This window comes from Strix aluco, chromosome Z (assembly GCF_031877795.1).
Source record: "Strix aluco isolate bStrAlu1 chromosome Z, bStrAlu1.hap1, whole genome shotgun sequence".
NCBI classification, from domain to species: Eukaryota; Metazoa; Chordata; class Aves; order Strigiformes; family Strigidae; genus Strix; species Strix aluco.
The window spans coordinates 16,836,707-16,856,604 of record NC_133971.1 but is presented as its reverse complement, the minus strand read 5'-3'; the positions used below and the strand labels follow the sequence as shown (position 1 = coordinate 16,856,604).

Here is a 19,898-nt window from a genome sequence, read left to right as displayed (position 1 = left end):
GAATTAGACATGTAGGTTACCTATTTATATACTACTTAAAGTATTTTTTGAAGAGAGATATGCAAAGAAGCTATGGCCTGCATGAAATAGGTATTTAAAGATTTTTGTCCTGGGTGCCAAGAAGACAACAAAGAGGAGATGTATTTAACTGTAAAATGATGTGATCACCAAACAGCACAAGCTTTCATTTCATGAAGTTTTTTTGTTTATTTTGATGCAAGCCATTGCTTACTTTATCAGGTGAAAACGCAGGTTATTTGGTCAAAATTGAGCAAAATCTTTGTGTGTCTTACTGTGTTTGTCTTTTCAACGTATTGCCAATTGAAGAGGGAAGCATTATGTTTACAAATCTGATTTTGGACCTTTTGCCAAAGTTTTGGTAGTATTGCTGATAGACAGAAAAAACTGTTGTATTATCACTGTAAACCAGAAAATGTCTGACTGCCAGAAAACACGCGTTCAGGTAAATGGGAGCGATGGAATTTTTGCCTTAAATTTCTGCGTTCAGAGACGATACATGTTTGTGAAGACGGCATAGCGAGGAAGGCGCATCCCTTTCTGCTGCCTGCCAGCGATAGTGGTGCTACCGACGGGAGACCAGGCTGACTCTGGGTCCCTTGGATTAGCACAGCTGGTTTCCCTCCGCATTTCAAGTGGCGAAATGAAGGGCAGATGTCTTGCTCCCTGTTAAGAACTGAGTTCATCTGGGTTTAACAACTGCATTCGGTCCCCAGCCTGCGCACGCAGGGGCTGTTAACTTCACTGCAGTTCTGCTGCCCGCGCGCTGGGGGCCCAGCTTTCAACCTAGAGACAGAGCTGCTGCTCAGATTAAAACGGTGGGAAGATCCTGATGTTGGGACCCAGTTTGGCAGTTGTTGGCTTTTTACCTAAACTGTGTGCCCGGGTCTGACGTTAACCGCCAGGACGGGACAAGCCGCGCTGCTACAACCGTCTCGACGGCTGGCGATCACCCGCAGTGCTGTCACTGTAGAACTGAGACCCGGTGCAGCTAACTGATTTCCCCCCCTGCCCCCTTTTGCCATCGCGCACATCTTCTGGTTTAGAGGCCGTGTACGTGTTGCCGCTGGAGGTTAGCGCTACTTCAGAGGTCCCGCGCTGCAGACCACCATCAGACCGGACAAGGTACTGTAAAGGCCTTAATCGAAGGCCTTAATACCTCCTATTAAAGCCAAGTTGTCTTAAATAAAAGAGTCATTGTGTGTCTAACTACCCATGCAGCTCCTTGAGAAATTTTAGGAGACTATATTCACCTCACATCCTTCCCTTTTGCATGAAGCAGGGAGGGAGGAATCATCCTTCTCGAGCAATACTGCTTGCAAACTAAGTTTTCGTGCATTGCATTAGTGGCATTCACTGCTGGCAGACCCTTTTGAACCCTTCTTAAACATTAACAAGTTACACCTCTTCAGCACTTCCTATAAAATAAATATTACCTATAAAATGAAGGTAGTATTGTAAAGACAAGAAAAGAACTACTTCAGGAGGCATATCCCACTGAATTTGGGCAATACCCTCCTGGCAGCTCTTTCTGACCCAAGAGACTTTCTGAACCAACACCTACCACAAAAGGTGTTTTCCTTCTTCAGCTGTTAGCTAGCAGAGATCACTGTTCTTCTAATTCAAGATTGTTTCTCTAGAACAAGTGCACTTTCCTCTCAACTTTCTTCCCCGAAAGGAATCACCTTAATGGTAAACTGCAGTGGCAGAGAATTTTATGTGTGTAATACCTCTGGAGGAACCAGCGTTCAAATCAAATCTTTACAGAACCAAAATATCTCGGCTGTCTATAGGAGATGCCGACACTTCAGAGGGACTCTCAAACTCACCACCTTCGCTTTCCCCTTCGAGTGAAACCCCAAGAAATTGAGGAAACCTGCGATCCATACGCCAGCTGCTTCTCCAAACGCCAGCACACACAGACCTTGCTACGCAGACCCTTTGCTTGCGCTCAGCTATCAAGCATCTAAGGTCCTGTCTGCACTTCCAGAGCAGTGAACGTCCCCAAGATACTGTCGCTGTGTCTGACGGCTGCTGGTGGAATCAAAGGAGGCTCCTCTTCTAAGGTCAGAGAAGATCGTGATATGGGCAAAAACAAGTGAAGAGGAAAGGCCAGTGGTGATTTGGACATGGTTGCAACAAATACGCAGCATAGTGCTTACACAGTGGGAAAGCAACAAAGGCCTCAACACCCTCTGCTATCACCTCACTAGTTCCTAGACGCTGAAGGCTGTACCCCACTCCCACATGGCGGAATAGCAGAGTCCTTTAGCTGATGGGCTCAGGTAAGGCAAGTAGAGAACAGCTAGAAATAACACTGCCAAGATATTAGAAGAGAACATAAATCGGTGACCTTATCCATAACTGCGTGACCATGGTGTTTCAGAAGCCAAATGTAATACAGCAGCACCTTGTCCTGGTTCTCTGAGTCAAAGTGAACAGTGTTAACATCTCCCGAAAAGGCAAGAAAATGCCCTGCTTTTGCATTAGTTTGCTTCAGCTTCTAGAAGATTACGTTCAGCGTCGTATCAATGTTGTCCAGTGGTGTTGAATAACTATTTGTCCCATTTGATTAACTGGGCTATCACAGGCAGAGTTTATGCACTGATCTGGGAAGCTGATAGCAAACAGGCACGTGGACGCTGTTCAGGTTCTCAGTCACAGGCGAGCTTGTGCCCTCAATTTCAGAACAGAGATTTCTCTAGATAGTGGGTTTTGGGAGCAATAAGCGAATGAGCTGATTTAATAGCTCTTTGCCTAACAGGAGATCTCTCACCATCCCCATCCTCCTCTTTGTCCCCTTGCGCTAGGTCTCTTCTACTACAATACAACCTTTCAGTGAACTCATTTAACTGATGGGATTGGCAAAAAGCCGGATGGTTTAGTGGCAGACCTGGGCAAGCCTGGGGCAGTGTGGGCTTTTGGTTTTTCGTGTTGTTTTTTTTTTTTTTTTTTTTTTTTGTTAAACTGTATCTGAAAGGGGCCAGACAGCTGCCACAGCTGGCAGAAAGCAAGCGGCAGGAGTGCATGCCAGGGCTGAGAGGTCCTGCCTCCGCTCGTGGCTTGCCCCTCCCCAGCATCTCTGATGACACTCTCTCCTTTAGGAAGGAGCACCTTCAGTTAAATTAAACTGTGTTTTTTAAGTAAGAATAAATTTAAGCTGCTTTAGCTCTGAATAATTCCAGATAGCAGTCTAGGTAGTTTTAATGTGGTTTTACTAATCTTCTTCAAAATCTAATTCAGACTAGCTTTCGTGAGGTCCTTTGTAGCCAGCTCTCAGTTTGTGCAAAGTGCCTGCAAAGTTAATGCAAAACTTGTGTGGTGTTACACACAGAGTCATTTAAAAGAAAATAAAACCAGAAAGGACCTCTGCAGGGTGTCTAGTCTAATTTTGTGCTCCAGTCAGGTCTGGCTTCAAGACTGTCTTGGATTTTGAAAATGCCCAGCCTGAGGAGAGGGATTACACATCATCTCAGTCAGTGCTCGACTGTTCCTGTGGTGAAAGGAAACAGGCAACGGATAAAAGCTGTGCTTTAGATGGCAAGAAGGACCTTTATTTCTGTTGCAAATGCAGGGATTTTGGAACAAGGGATCAATACCTAGCCCTAGGCTATGGACAAAACTGTAGCTGGATCATCTTGAAATGTTGGTCAGGGCCTTGGTCCAGCTTTGACTTTCAGAAATGACGTGGTAAATTGAGACATGAGATTCTTGACCCTTCTTGGAGGCTTGATGGGGAGTTTGAGGGTGGCTAAAGTGTTTTCGGGTGAGCTAAAGCCAGTATCCTCTCTCTGTTCAGAGCCATTGCAATGGCGGGTGCCACACAGTGTACTCGTTAAGAGCAGTGACAGTTAGGCCAGTTTAAACAAAGCCGCTGTTAGTCAGTCGAGGTGCCCTCCTGGCCGGACGCAGCGCACTGCGGGTGCGCGTGTGGGCTGAGCATGGAGGGCTGGGCTCCTCCGGAATGGCTGCCTGAAGCCCCACGCCCACCCTGACGTTATCGGGGAGAGGTCACCGTCCTTCCCCTCACTCAGCGTTTGCTCTGAGTGCCTCTTCTCCAACACGAATCCTCACAGAAGCGGGCGGGTGGACCCCACGCACTCCTCAGCGCAGCCAGAGGCACAGAGCAGGTGACGACGCGGGTGGACATCTTTGGAAGCAAGATGAGGGGAGACCAGGGCGCGGGCCGCGCGCGGGTCTCGAGGGGAGGCTGGCTTGGCCTCCCCGGGCCTCGCAGTGCCCAGGGCCACCACTGGCCACCTCAGGTGGAGGGGAGGAGAGATGTGCCCATCTGAGAGCCGGGCGGCTGGTGGAAGGCCTCTGGGGCGGGGCCTACGTGACGTCACAGGGCCGCCGTAACTGCCCGAGTTGTCCTGGCAACAGTCATTGCAACAATGAGCCACCAACGCTGCGGGCAGCCTGCCTCTCAAGCACAGTACACCGACAGGTAAAACTGATACCATTTGGACATGCAGAGACAATTTGGAATAGATTTACGCCCTAGCTAGCTGTCAGGACTGGAAAAAAGATTTTTCTTCACCTGTTAAGACAGGTTTAAAAGTTCCTGATACAACCATGCTTCTAAACGTGAACTAGCGCTTGGGCTCAACCTTTTCCAATGTTTTTATAGTTCTGGAGCCTCTCAACTCAGTTGCCTGGGACTCATACAGAACAAAATTACGGTACGTGCCACAAGTGATTCCTATCCGACGACCAAAGCGTGCATGACCCAGCCAGAAGAGGAGTTGCGCAATGGAAGTGCAAAGGTTATTAAACCTGATGGACCATTTTTAGGTATGGCGGTGTTTCATTTTTTACTAGATGCCTGTATGTTTTTAAACTCAGTAATTCATTTTTTCAGGATTCTTGGGAAAGTCGGTGTGTTCAGAGATCTCTGATGTAGGTAGCTTGCCCTCATGTTACAGTCTGCTCGTGCTGCATTCAGACATTAGCCCTTTTTTTCCCCCGAGAAAGCCTGCCAGTCGTTCCTCGTTCCCATATTGCTTGACTGGTTGAAATTTTGACCACTGAGGTGAGGGATTTTACCACCCCATGCCCTGACATTCTCTGGTTCAGTACCTAACGTTTTGTTTTTGTGACAGCACTTTTGAGGACCTAAATACTGTGCTAAGTCATTAGCCTGAATTTGTAATCTAAAAAAATTCACATTGAGGAAGTCTCATATACAAATTCATAGGCTTTATAGGAAAAACTTTGCTTTCCACACTTGCTAATGCTGATTAAATTTTATTTATGTCTTGGCCATCAGTAAGCAACTGCTACCACAAGACCATGGTTGGTTTTCAAAAAAAAAAAAAAGCTTAAAGTAAGGCAATGCTGGCATGGGAACGTGGATTTCATCATTTTCCACAAAACAGAAAGCATTTAGGTGGTATTGTTTGTTATTAAACTGTTCTGAGTACCGTTTTCCTGAGGAGCCTGGAGCTGGCTGCAGAGAGGTGCAAGGTGAGCATCCCCTTTCTAGGCACTCAGTGGTACGGGCAGCGGCGGTCCTGCCCGCAGCAGCGAGCTGAACCAGGTACATCCATCTTCATTACGTAAAACAGGCTCTCACTTGGCTGCGGCCGCAGTCGTCCGCCAGCACGGACATCCCTGACAGCGATGGTACAACGCTTGCTCTGCCTCAGCAGGGCATTTGAAGCCAGCTTTGTCACAGCTTTTTGGAGATACAACACTAAGTGTGTGTGGTCTTGACACTAAGGCAGCTCAGCACGGGTTGATACAGGGACATGGAGTGGGGACTGCTTCCCCTGTATTGTCTAAACTGCTCTTTAACGGCAGCGTGAGAGGAGCCACTTTCATGGATTTCAAAACTTCTCCTTGGGGAAGTTCTATTTTACATGTGAATGATCTGCGTGGTTCCTGTTGGTGGTTTAAATAGATCTTAAGCAAATATTTAACATTAAATAAATGGGGTCTGAAGATTGACAGTAGGACAGTTAGGATATTTGGGGGCACTTTTGTTTCAGACTGGCATTGAGGAGGCTCAGGTAGGACAGGTCTTGTTGCTGGTAGGTCACGGGGGTGACTCTGCAGCGTGCTTCGTGCAGTACAAATCAGGAACTGCGGTTGTTAATCATGTTAAGGCTTGGTTATGTTCTCCGTTATTCTTTTTAAGGGATTCAGAGACATGACTTTAGGAGGTGTTTTGTTTGAATGCTGGTTACACCATCAGCTGTGCCGGGGGGGTGTGTGTGTGTGTGTGTGTGTGTGTATCTACACAGAAATTAACTTGTCCCGATGATTGTAATGCATTCAATTTAAAACTGCTAAATTCACACTGTTCAAAAAATGGAACTGTGTGCATTTGCATGATTAGGTTTCTTCTTGAAAACCAGAAGGGCAAAGTCCAGGGAACATGCAGGGTGCCAAGGTTATAAAGGTTTGGCCTCCACTGCAAAACGGAAACAAATTCCTGCTACTCCTGAGGACAAGCAGTACCTAAGCACAGCTCAGTCTCTGTGTGTCTGATGGAGAGAGCAAGCTCCAGATTTTCTCACCAATACTCATTAAGTCTCCCTCATGTACCAAACGTGAGCTGCTGGTTTCAAAAAAATAGCTGGTTTGTGTCACATCCTCTGTTGGATTGCAAACAGGTTTTACTACAATGATTTTCTGTAACATTCTGATAATTTTCTTTTTTTTTTTTTTTTTTTTTTTCTTTTTCTTTTTCCCTGCCTGATAGCAGAGCAAGGAGCTCAGGTCTTTTTCTGGAAAACTGAGATTCAGCTCGGGTAGTGTTGTTTTTAAATTCTGGATGCGTTGCTTGCGCACACTTGCATTGTTCCTCCAGTTGAGAAACGCATCTTTTTATAGAGTTTGATCCAAAATGCTGTGCAGGCCATGTTTTAAAACTTCTCCGGCCTTGATCCCAAGAACTGTTAAATTTTGGGTGTACTGTTGCTGACAAACCGGGGGTTATTTAACAAGAGGGGAACATTTCAGCTTAAAATGTGGTGTAAGTTATGGTAGCTCAAAAGTGATCAACACCAAGTGTTGGTAGTTTCTTTAAGCAGTGATGTGATTAATTGTGTAGACTTGTTCTCCCTAGGCATTAACGGGGGATCCTTTAGTTATATGGAAGACCTTTGCATCACACTTGGGAGCACTCTCCTGAAAAAAATGCCCGATTTTGAGTATTCAGTGCTTGAGCTTATAAACTGGAAAAATAATAAAAGCACCATGTATATAAATAACCAGTAAAGCCTTCCTACCGGTATCACTCCCCAGTTGTTTTAATACTGAATATTTCTTTGTTAATGCCTAGCTCGATGCAGCTTTGCTACCTGTATTCTTATAGATCTTGAAATGCTAACTTAAGTCATTTTTAGAGTTTATCTGGCTTGGTAAAGTCTTTAAAACAACTTTCTTGTCTTCTGCCAATCTCCCACATCATTCTCTTTTTTTTTTTTTCTTTTTACCCTTATTTCAGGAAGAAAAGCACAGGTCAGAAAAGCACCACAAAAAATTCCAGATCCTGTGCCTGTGAGGAAGAGATCAACGCCCATGAACCCTGCAAACATAATAGGGAGGACTTGCACACAGAATGTGGTTTGTCGGCGGCCGTACAGGGATAGGGTGATTCATTTGTTGGCACTGAAGAATTACAAGAAACCAGAGTTACTCACTCGCTTGCGGAAAGATGGTGTCCACCAAAAGGACAAGAATTGCCTCGGAATGATCCTTCATCAGGTGAGATCATAGAGTTTGTGCCAGAAAGTTTTCCTTCCTGCTATTCTTTTCAAAATAATTTTGAGCTGTGTCACTTCAGTGTTTAAATCAGAAAATAGTGAACAACTTAATGCTTCTTGTTTAAGTTTTTCAATAAACTTCATGCAGATGCCCCAAACTGCAAGTCAGTGTGAGGAAAGGAAAGACAGATGAAAAAATTCTTGGCGAGTGGTTTTGTTTTGCTAGAATGCCAGGCAATATTAACTATTTCTAGCTTTGTTTCTCCTAATGTCTTATTTTTTCCCTCTCTCTTTTACTTGGACTGCTCAGTTGAGAGAAGTTGACTGTGCGTTCTCTCAATTGTGTGAAATAGTTTGTCATAGTACTTCATGTTTTTTTGTGACGAGTTTATGTGAAGAGAAATTTGGTAACTGCAATCGCATAGGTTAGTACTTCGTTTGAACGTGGCTGGTGGCCTGTAAGTGGCACTTGACTTCCCTTGGGATCTGCCGGAATTGCAACCAAGGGAAGGGTGTTCCAGCGAAATCGTAAATGCTAAAGGTGGTGGTCCGATTTTGAGCATATTATTTCTTTGCTATCATGTGGACTGTGTCTTTACCTTCCTTGAAACTTTTTTTTATTCAGTAGCTTTTCCAGTGCTCCTTTAAGTTCCACCTGTATTTCTTTATCACATCCCTCAAAATTACTGGTAAGTCTATAATGTTGTATAGGTGAAACTTTTAAGCTGCGTGTTCAAGAGCGTCACTTATTAATTTGCTACAAAAGCAGTTCAGAAAAGGCTTCTTAAAGTACCGTAAGATGCAGTGGCTCCTCCCTTACTTTTCAAATACTCCCCGTACCCATAGACTGTGGCTGAATTAGGCACGTATTAATGTGTGAAGTAGGAATATTTCCTACTTGTCTAGGAAAAAAGTGTTTGGGAACCTCTTAAAGTGAGCAAAATTCAACATTTATACAGCTTTGGTTCATCCTACACTGAATTCTAAAACCTCATTCCTTGAATATGTTAAGTGTTATTGTTTTGTTTCCCCAGTGCGATGGTAGTTGGTTTTTTTCCACCCCGAAGACAGACACAATTTAATGACAGCCATGTTCTTACCTACAAATTGAAGGAGTCAATCTATATTTTAAGTTGGTTATAAAATTCTAAAAGCTCAGCTCCCTAGAGCGTGAAAGGTGCAAAAACTTCCTCTTGTCCCATTATGCTTGGCAATGTTTAAGGAGACTTTCCTGGAGTCTGTTTCCTGTATGTGGTGTGAACCTCAAGGCACCAGTACCTCAAGGTACTGGTTTGCATCAGAAATGGTCGTGTTAGCAACGCTACACCCTGAAAAGCCTTGCTCATGTTTTTCTTAGCTCTGTAATGAGTTTTTTTTTTTTGTACAAATCTAAAATCAGCAGCCTGAACTTGCTAAGATCTAATACGCACAGATTTGCTTCTCTTAGAATACAGCTTTAGTTGTTTTTAACAAGTGAATTACTGTTTAAGGGTATCTTTGTTACTTTTAATTGTTTTTTTAGATGGGGACAGACAGACATGGACACAGGCATGAATTTGCAGTATTTACCATGTTTTAGAGGAAAAAAAAATAGGCTGAGCTGAAAAGTGGTGGTGGTGTGTTGATGAGTAGTTACTCCACATTTTGTATCAGGCAAAGAGAGATAGTTTTGGGGGTTTTCCCTGAAACTCTGAACAGGTGTCAGGTGATGAAGTCTAAACCAGCACTTTAGGTGTCAATGATCTCAAGGGCTTTTTAGCTCATTTTAACCTTTTGAGTACACTTTGCATTTTTCTTAAGGAAGCTATAAGCCCATTTTATTTTCAAAAGTATAGAGCGAGGCATGCACACAAGCCTCTCGTGACAATACTGAACCCTGCGTCTGCAGAATGAAGAGCACGTCTGGCCTGCACACCTCCCCTTAAACATTTCAGCACTAAAACATTGTTAGACATGAGTACAGTTACTTTTTTCCCAATTGGTAAAACTTTGATATGGCTTAAAACTAATGGGATAGATGAAGAATTCATCTTTGTACCAGAAGTACTTGTCCAGCGCCAGTTAGGTTATCAGGTACAACCGTTCAGCAGAGAGATACAGTTTCTTGTGGCTCAGGCACTTGAGAAAGAAAAGCAGTTGTGTTTCTCAAGACAAATGATGACATAGTGCGTTCATTAATGTGATGATGGAAAACAGGCGTTGTTCCAAGCACAGTCTGTGCTCTGCCGTTGCCGTAGAGCTGTGTACAACCAAAGAACAGCAGGTGTCCTCCTGAAGTTGAACAAATCTGAATTTGTATGTGGAGATAGTGTTCTTCAGTTCTTAAAACAAACCAAAACAACAAAAAGCCCAAAACAAAAGAAGGCAAACAAACCCCCCCACAAAACAGGCCTCTCGGCATATTTCATGCAGTGAATATTTAAAGTTTTGGCATAGTTTGCCTTGATTCCCAATGCTGTATTACAGACCCCTGGTGCAGAGAGAGGTTTGCAGCAGTTTGGGATTTTCTTACCTTCAAATTTCTACATCCCAAATTGACCACATTTTTAAAAATTGGTGCTCGTTGCATGAGAGCTACTCGGATCTTCACATCTAAAAAACCTGGAAAACTGGTGTGTGATTCTGTTTTCAACTTTAATTTTACTTTGCAGTAGTGTGCATTGAGGTATCACGAACATTTATTTTCTTAAATGTCTGCCTATAGGTAGCCAGCCTGAATACAAAGGATAATTCTTACAGTCTGAAGGATCATCTGTTTAAAGACATTCAAAAAGATTGGCCTGGATACAATGAAATCGATAAACAGTCATTGGAGTTAATACTTTCTAGGTAAGTTCAGTCTCTAGGGGAAGGAAAATTGCCATTTAAAAACCTTGTTCTGGGAAATGAATGTCTGTCTTCCCTATAATGAAAGAGCTATGACATAGACATTTTTTGCCTTGTAACCTGAAATGTTGGGTCATGCTTACAGAAAATTAAATTCATCTGAGGATGCCCCCAGCACCAGTCATTCGGGATCTCCTGTAACTCCCAGTAAAGATGGCCCATCAAATGCTCAGGTATTTTGTACTTTTTTTTATCATTATTTACAGTGTATTAAGATTTGTCACACTTTACACCGATGTAAAAGTTGTGATGTGAAGCACTAATATTGTCTTAAACACATGAAAAACGGAAGCATTTATCTTTAATTGGACGTTTCTTCTTTTGAAAGGTGGTTGCACTGTCAAGGACTGCAAAAAAACTTAGTCACGTAGCTTTAAGGGCTGCTATATTTAGTGTTCTGTATTTCAGAATGTTTATTAAAATACTTAAGACAAGATGGGAAGCACAGAAAGCCTTTCACCACTGAGATATTTACATTTACACAGAGGAGGGAGGGCACACCTCTGTGTTTCCCTAACTTTCTTTCAGAGCATGAAATGGTGCAGGTCCCAGGGACCTCTTCCCACCTGCCTCCCTACCCACAGAACGCAGATTTATTCCAACAGGGTGGCACAGAGCCGTGCCTGGGACTCCCGGCCCAAGCTGCCGCTTGTACATCGACGTGAGCAGCGTGCGCTTGCTAGAGGAGAGGATGTGAACCAGCTGGAGAGCAGCTGGGACAACAGCTGCAGCAAAACTGGGGGGTTTACCCGTTCTTATCGGCTTTGCACATCACACGCTCTGAGAAGCATGCCGCTGCGTGCTTCTCGGGGCCGCTTTAGTAAATCGCGTGGCTGTGTGCCAGCAAAAGCTGACTCTTCACCTGGTGTGTCCGAACGGAAATCGGTGCCTAAACGGTACCAACCTGACCTCCTCGTTTTGGGGAAGCCTTTGCTAGAGCTGCTGAAGAGAGTGTCTTTCTCCCAAAGCCTTTTAGCTGTAGGTTTGAAGAACGACTTGTTAATCATAAAATTAGAAACCAAGGATGAAAGAAACCATGTATTTAGCTGCAGTACTTCCTCGTTTGACAGCTAGTTTTGGAGAAGAAAGATGTGTTTTCAACAATTGCCAGTTCAGAACCGTTCCTTTTCCAGAACGGGAGCAAAACTTAGTTCTGCTGGTTTTTACGGGTTTTTTTCTTTATTATCACAGAAAAGGGTCTTGAATTCCTCTTCCGTCGGTCCTCTGAACAAAAAGAAGAGGATCTCTCGCCTGGGCAGTGGAATCCCGTCCCCGCTCAGAGACCGCTTGTCTGCCTTCAGGGAGAAAGCCGCTGCCGCCCCTCCGCCGTCTCCTCGCCCCACGACCACCTCCATTCCCGCTCCTCACCCGCTGCCTGGGACGCGCCTTCACGCTTCCAACCTGCCAAAAACTGCCAGCTCCACCTCCCCCAGCACCCCTGAGGGGCAGGGGACACAAAACCTGCCCATGGACAGCTTCAGTCCTAATAGCACTAAGGCCTGTGAGGACCAGCAACAAAAATATACCTCTTGGAGTTCTTTGGGGATCCCAGAGCCTGCCGGGGTGCAGGTGAAGCCTCCTAAGTCCACAGGCAAGAAGCTGCACCAACTGCCCGGGAAGCTAAAAGAGCGTAAGGAGAAGGATGAAGGCAAAATGCAGCACACTGTGAGTGTGAGCATGGAGGAGAAAAACCTCAGAAGAGAAGAAACTGCCAAGCTGAGTACATCCTCCTGTTTGGATTCGGGTGAAGGTATTAATACGCTGCTTTTCCTAACTCCTGTATGGGTAACCGTGGTGCAAAGAGACCTGTAAAACGAGGGACTGGAAACCCAAATGGTCTATTTTTTCACTTGGCTTTGCCATTATCCCTACTTTATGGTCATGAAGAATCCATATTGTTTTTCCGCTGTTGTATTACCTTGTAAATGTTAGTTTAAAGAGAACAACAACAAAAAGCAGAAGCTGTTCTGCTGGAAGCTTATCTAGAATTTGGTTCATTTTTAAGAATTCTCCCTCTGTAGTACAAAAATCGTTAGAAAGAAACCTGAAATGGATTGCTGTAGGGCAGAAACTGGTTAAAAGGAAGAGCTAGGAACTAGAAAAACACAAGGAATGGAGTTTTTTTTCCTTAATTTCCAGTAAACTGACAGTTCACTGAACTTACTCTGCTTCTTCCATGAGCCAGTTTTAAGGTCTGCGAGCTGCAGATAAAACCTGTCACAGGTTTATGGCATGCTAGCTTACTGAAACACATAGATCAGACTTAAATGTATTTCATGGCGTATCACAATGCAAGGTTCATCAGCCTCTGCCTTTTCATGGAGAGCCTAAAACCTGCATAAACTGGCATGAGGTTTGCTGGAGTTTTGGTTTGAACTGTGCTGTGAGCTCCTCTCTATCTGCAGAATTTATTACTTCCAAAGATGTAGAAACGGTGTGCACTGAAAATGGTAGTGAAAAGATAAACAGCAACCCTCGGAGAATACTTGACTTCTTGACACACACACACAGAGAGTAGGGCAGAGTTCAGTTCCTTTGTTAAGTCTGTGTGTTGTCTAATTTCAGAGGTTTGACGTGCAAATGAGAAGTCAGGTTTAGCCCTTTCCTATCACAGCCCAGAGGCGTGTTTGGACTAGGCAGGGTGCCTCTCTGAAGTGCTGTTGTGCTTGTAGACAAGGGTGCTTTGAGATGCTCTTTTCACTTTTACCCTGGACATACTACACAGTGCCCACGTGGCTTGGGATTTCTTTGCAAATATTTGTGCTTTCAGATATTTATGAATTTATATACAGGTGAGGGTCTTTCTGCAGATGCCAGTAACGAAATTCTGAACAGCTAGGGAAGGAAAAATCTGCACTGCATTTCAAGTTGGTGCTTACACTGAGCCATGTCAACAAACACACCTGAATTTTTGGAAATGAAGCGCTCGCAGTGAAACTGTTCACCTAAGTTGTATTGTACATACCGCGACCGTTAATATTACTGTTTGCATTTCTCTCAAATGTTGTTCCCATTTCTACACCACTTTTTCTACTCCTGCTGTACTGCGTAATAATTTTAATACTAAAAGTAAAAGAATAGAGTAGAACATCACATGATAGTTCTTTTTCCCCCATGACCTAAAGCTCGGAGAGCTTAGAGATTGCAAGAACAGTTGAGCTTTAGCAGAAATACTGTGTTTAAGCAGTGGCAGTGGAAGAAAACAAAGAATATATAGGGCTGTGTGTTTTTTAACTGCAAGACCCCAGATGAAAAGCAGAGAGAGATTACCAAGATCTTGAGTGTTCCTCCGTGTTCCAGCTAACTTTTCCTTATGGCCGCTATTTTTCTTATTTACCAAAAAGTCAGGAGGCTCCTGAAATATTCCTTTAAAAAGAGGGACTAGAGATTAAGTGTACTGTGCTCTCATAATGCCATTTAAAAGAGCAAAAGAGCAATTTACAAGTGCAAATAACTTTCAAACCCAGTTTTGCCACGTTAATGAGGAGCAAGTCTTTGTTGCAGGTCATTGAAGCCTGAATGCCAGGAACCTATATACAATGCTCCTGACTTTCCTGCTTAGAGTGCTGAAATTAAATCTGACCTCGGATACCTGTAATTGGCAGGGAAGGAGGGATAAAAACATGGCACGAAAAGAACTTCAGCTTTCTGCTCTATTTCTTGCTGGAACCTGGACGTTGAGATACATCTATATCTACATAGATACAGATACATCTCAAGCTGTTGTCTTTTGTGCAGCCACATCTGTTGCTGCATAATTTGAATGGCTGTGCAGACGCCACATCGTGTCTTCAAATAAGAAAAGCTGACCTTGGGTTAATACTGCGGTAGCGCAGAACCTGTAGAATAAAGTAGCCGTGCCCTCTTTCTAAAGCCCGGTACTGCCTACTATGGAGAAGGTCATGTGAGCCCTATTATTAACTTACAGAGCTTATTCCAAGTAATTTACTGTGAGAATAAAACTCTAAAGGCTTTCTTCAAGCCCATTAAGCTGGTATTGTTTGGCTACATTAAAAATCTGTTTACCGCAAGTGTCAAAATTCTGCTTTTCTGTAGGAGTTGAAGAAACTTGCACTGCCTCCACAGGTTCTCCTTCAGCAAGCCAACCACCAGACTACTTCACGTGAGTAAAATAACAATTAACTTTCTTGCCACTCATTGAAGCAGATGAAAAATCACCTATAAAAACTCTCGTTTAGCTACAAAATTGAGAATTGACCAAAATGTAGTTTTAGAATAATGACAAGTTCCTTCAAGTCACCCAGCTGCCTCATTCAACTACCTGCAAGTTTTAAACTCTGAGGGTGTCCCTTAATTATTGCGGTGCGAAAAGAAGCCATAAAAAGTAGTTTTAATACCCTTTAGAAGAAGACGTAAAACATTTAATTTCATTCTTCTTCAAGAACACCATAAGAAAGGAACACGAACCTGCGCTGTTTTCTTTTTAGAGGCAAGGCAAAACAGGAAGAAAGCTGAATGCTAGAATACATAAATTCGAACACCTTTCCTGCACTTTCACTGCTTAGTGCATTCTAAGGTGGAAAGTGGGGAGGGAAGGTAGCAGACTTTAAAGTCCAGAGTTACAAAGCCTATATGTGAGCTAACGGGAGTTAACCGTCAAAGTTATTTCTAAAGCTTTGATGTAAAATGGTCACTGGCTAACTTGAAGCTGCAGCAAAATATCCAATTTCACCGCAGAATTGCAGACCAAAGAGCTAGAGAAAACAGAAGAACCTCAGTTCAGATTTTAACTTTTACCTGCTTAATTTTGACTACAAAGCAAGATAAAAATACATTAAACTTGCATGTGAAAGGTAACATACCTACAGTGACTGCCATGTTGCAGTCTGTAAAACTACAGAAGGACTTCCCGGTGAGTTTACTTTTGGCTCCTGAACAAGTTGTCAAACATCAGATTGACATTTCCAAAAAGCTGAGATTTACCTGCTCTATAAAAAAGCTTTTCATCCGTGACAAGTGTTAAAGAACTTGCTTCAAAATGAAATACCTCTAATACCAGAATCATTTGGTTGCCTAAATAGTTCTTGACAGTATCAAAACTTTCCTAGGAGGAGGGTTTGTCTTTACCGTTGCAAAACGGGGAAGTAGCTTCTGCAAATGCCCAGTGTCTGGGCTTTTCCCCCACTGTTTTACTGGTGGCCTTTTTTAAAAAATGTGAAAGTTGAAGGAGGCCGCACTGGAATAATTGTGGAATAACGTGGTCAGCGCCACCTGAATTTCTAATAAAATGGGCTTTTTGGGGGGAGGATGGGCACAGTGGGGAGCAGTCTAAAGCTCTTTCCTCGGTTGGAAGGATGAGTTTGAGAAGGTTTTGAGGGGCCTTCGGTGCTCAGAGTTGGAACGAGCACCCCGACAGGTAAAGCCAGGACGAGCCCGACACTTCCTAGCAGCGCAATTGCCCAGCGTCAGCCGCAGCAGCGGCGCTGAGCCCATGGTCGTGTCTGCGGTGCAGGAGAGGAGGGAGAAGTGTGTTAAAACGCTGCGAATTGCCAAGTTCAGCAGCTTCTGTCAGAGGAGTAACATCAGCAAGGGAGGTCAGGCCTCCGCCTAGCGCTTGAACTTTGGAGCATCTTCTGCCTGTGCTGAAGCAGACGGCATGGCAGCGCTGTGCGTCTCACTTACTCTATTAAGTGATGCTCCACGGAAAGACTGAAATAAGTCTGGCCCTGCAGGGAAGCAGTTTAGTGCTTCACGTGTTAGGCTGAGAACTCAAACCGATGTTTAATTCTTGGCCTCTGCTGCGTGCCAATGAAGCGATCCAGCTCCCCGCTGTCTGGTTCCCAGTCAGCTGAGGGCAGGGATACTGAGGAGGAAGGTTATTTGATGTAATCTAGTATTAAAGCCGGATGCCAATAGCTACTGTTAAAAGTTTAAAAAAAACCCCAACACAAAACGACCACCAACAAAAGAACAACCAACCAACCAACCAAAACCCAAAAACCCCAAAGAAACCTTCATGCAAGGTTTCATGAAGTTGGTTTAGTTCTGACTGGGATTAAAAACCTTAACGAAGACTTCCCTGTGAAAGGAGCAACATCTGGAGCAATCTCACAGATAATCTACTGGCCACAGTGTCCTGGAAAAAAATTAGGGTGTGCTGTTTCAGACTGATCACTACAGAAAGATTGAAACCTGAGAGCACCTACAATTTGATCCAGTTTAAAGGACTTTGGTAGTTTATTTCAATTTCTCTTCCTGTCTAAGTGCTCTATAATTCATGAGTATAATCACAGCTTTAGCATAAAGATACTTTCCATCTTAGTCTAAAGAAAGATGATGAGAGTAAAGGAACTCAAGCTTTTTAGGCAAAGCTTAAGGAAGAGCTAGACCAACCAAACAGATTCACCTTTCTCCCCACTTCTATCCTCATTTCTTCCCTCTGCACACGCCTACATTGCGAGTGCTCTGCTGGGCTCTAGTCCTGTGCTCAACTCCTGCTGTGGGATGTAACTGTGCACAAGCTTCACAGGTCCTTCCCAAAATGCTGGGGGGCACCTGTAGTTTTCTTTTAAAAACCGTCCAGCACTCTAACCAGGTGCCTCTGGCCTGGGATACATCACTGAGCAAAGTTGTCATCTGCATTGGTGCAGACTTTCAACTTGTTAAAGTTTTACTGCTCGTTAAAATTAATCTAAAGGTGGTTTGAAGGATTTGTCCCCGTGTGGAGGTGCCTGTGTCACCCAAAGAGAACGGGGTCTTTAGGCTAGGAGGACCAGAAGCACTGGTGTGACAGTGTTAAATCTGCTCCTGGTGATTTGAGGGAGAGGGGAATGAAGAAAGTTTCAATCGCTTCAGTGGCTTTAAGCATTTAAGGGTTTTTCCCTCCTTAGGAGGTGATGTGATGGTGGTTTTTTTTTTGTTTCAGACCTCTCTGCAGTTTGTTTTTGTTGCTGTATTGCAAGTGCCTTAGTTGAATGGACATCAGTGGAACTGGTGTTCCCTAAAATAATAAAACGTTATCATTAACTATGCTTGGCTGTTAGGTTTTTGGCTACATTTGTGCCTATCTGACTGCATCCAACACTGTAAATGTAGTCCCTTCCAAAAATGTAATGGAAATGAATTTTCAAAAGTAAATATAATCTAATGAACTTCTCCCTTCGTAGAAAGAGATTATAATCTAGCAGTTTCTCTTCTCTCTCTGAAGCTGATGCATTTATTGATCCTTCTATATTTGAATGATTGCTCATGTTTTCTAAGTATGCTACGCCTTCCTTGTGCACCTTGTGAATGACACTCTAAGAAGTAAAATATTAGCAAACAGCTCTCACAGAAATATGGTAGATTTCCGTAATTACCTAAACACTTTCCCTTGGAGCACGTGTGCTTACTTGTAGAAGCAGTCAGTCATGTAGTTAACTGACTTAAAGCTTGGGTGTCTGTGCTTGATATTCATTATGTCCTTGGTGTGAAATTGCATGTGTGCTTATTTTTGCACCAGAAAATACACAGCCATAGTCTCATACGAGCAACGCCAGCGTTACAAGAATGACTTCTGTGCAGAGTATGATGAATACAGGAACTTGTATGCTCAGATGGAGAGGATCAGCCAGCAATTCATGAGTCTTGATGCACAACGGCACATGCTTTCTCCAGGGTCCAAAGAATATAAGGTAAAGAAGGATAAAACTGTGAGGATTGTGTTTCATCTCCCTCTTATCCCTTCCAAAAGCCCACATTTTCAGCACAGGCAGACCTTTCAGTATATATATCTGTTAAATTATATTGACGTGGTTTTAAAACGAACACCTGAGACTGAGTAACCGGTCGCAGGGCTGGAATTGCCAGACTGGCTCATGCTTCGCTGTCGAGGCGTGGGGGTGCTGCGGTGCTGTTACACAGATCGGGGAGAAGATTGGAAGCGCGTGGAAACCAGCAGCTGTAATCCCAAAGCTTTCCTGACCCTCTGTTTCCCATGGTTTTATACCCTTAACTAAACCTGCAGCCACAGGTTACCCATCTTCCTGATGCTAGCTATGATTCTAGCAGAGAAGGGTGTTCAAAAACTGATACTCTGGCCTTCCACTCAGACTTCTCTGATTTGGACATACAAATTCCTCATGTTCAGTACCAGAATTCTTTAATTCTGTGTGCACGCTGAGGATTCTTGGCCGGCGTTTTTTTAGTTTTTGGTCAGATTGCAAGTGTATTTGTGAGCAGAAGGAGTATTTTAAAATCCCCGGTACTGCTCAACTAGACAAAGGGAAACCTTTTAGAATGGGCATACATCCTCAGACCCTGTGTGGGCTAGCCCGGATTTTTGAAGCTTGAAAAAACCCTGCAAAAAGTTGTTCAGCCCTCAAACTCCACCTATCTGAGCTGTCTGCAAACAGACAGCAGCGTGAGCGACTTGTCAAAGGGAATCGTCAAACACATGCCCCTTTTGTTGCCTATTTACACGTTTAATTGCAGATTTGGGGTGATGTGGGGGGATGGGAGGTTATTTTTGCATTTTCTGGTAGTAGTGAAATGTTCTTCATGTTGTCTTCATGTTTGTTTGTCTGTTTGTTTTTTCCTTGAAGATGCTTTGTGAGGAAGTCTTAGAAGAGTACCGAAAGTTAAAAGAGGTATGTGTAACACCAGATTTGTGGGAGGTAGTAATCACTGAGCCTGGCTCAAGGGTATTTTTAAGCAAAGGACATGAAATATTTAACTCTGCAGAAACGTTTTCATGCCATGATTTTCTTTTTATCTTATCTTTACAGTCTAGCCCCAGCTACTTTGAAAAGAAGTGTAGATGCCAGTATCTCCACAGCAAGCTGTCTCACATTAAGAAACTAGTAGGGGAATTTGACGAGCAGCAACAAGAGTTATAGCACTAGTGTCCTGCTTCGACCAGGACACGTGAATGGACAGAAGCTTATTTATTTAAAACTTAAGATTAGTTTCCCTAAGATTCTAAAAGGTAGCATTGAACCTTTTTGTTACAGAAGTTTCCGTATTAGCAGAGTTAACTACTTTTATTGTTGTTGATGTTGCTTACATGTGTATTTAAAGCTGCTTCTTCTGGTCCCTTCTTTTCGTCAAGATTTTTGTTTGTGCATTTAATTAGTTTTAGCAGTAGATGACTGGGGAGCCAGTACCTTTACTATGAAGTTGTGCGCATATTAGGAAAACATTGTAGCAACCTGAAACGCTGATGGATAGGTGTAAGGCTGTTTTCTGACCTTTCTTGTTAATGCAAACTCTTTGCCTTAAATGGCAGAAGGTTTAGAAATTAGCACAAAACAAAAAAACCACATTGTTTTGGAGGGTTAAAGA

At 43.4% G+C, this 19,898-nt stretch overlaps 1 protein-coding gene across 1 annotated transcript; it reads left to right on the top strand.

The window, feature by feature from the left end:
* The first annotated feature begins 4,412 nt into the window (after positions 1 to 4,412).
* On the top strand, positions 4,413 to 19,453 carry LOC141918759 (RNA polymerase II elongation factor ELL2-like). Its single transcript, XM_074813625.1, has 10 exons — positions 4,413 to 4,465; positions 4,649 to 4,812; positions 7,472 to 7,731; positions 10,435 to 10,559; positions 10,702 to 10,789; positions 11,808 to 12,366; positions 14,673 to 14,739; positions 18,079 to 18,250; positions 19,160 to 19,204; positions 19,343 to 19,453. Exons 1-10 carry the CDS (start codon positions 4,413 to 4,415, stop codon positions 19,451 to 19,453), a joined length of 1,644 nt encoding a protein of 547 aa, XP_074669726.1.
* Positions 19,454 to 19,898: the final 445 nt, after the last annotated feature.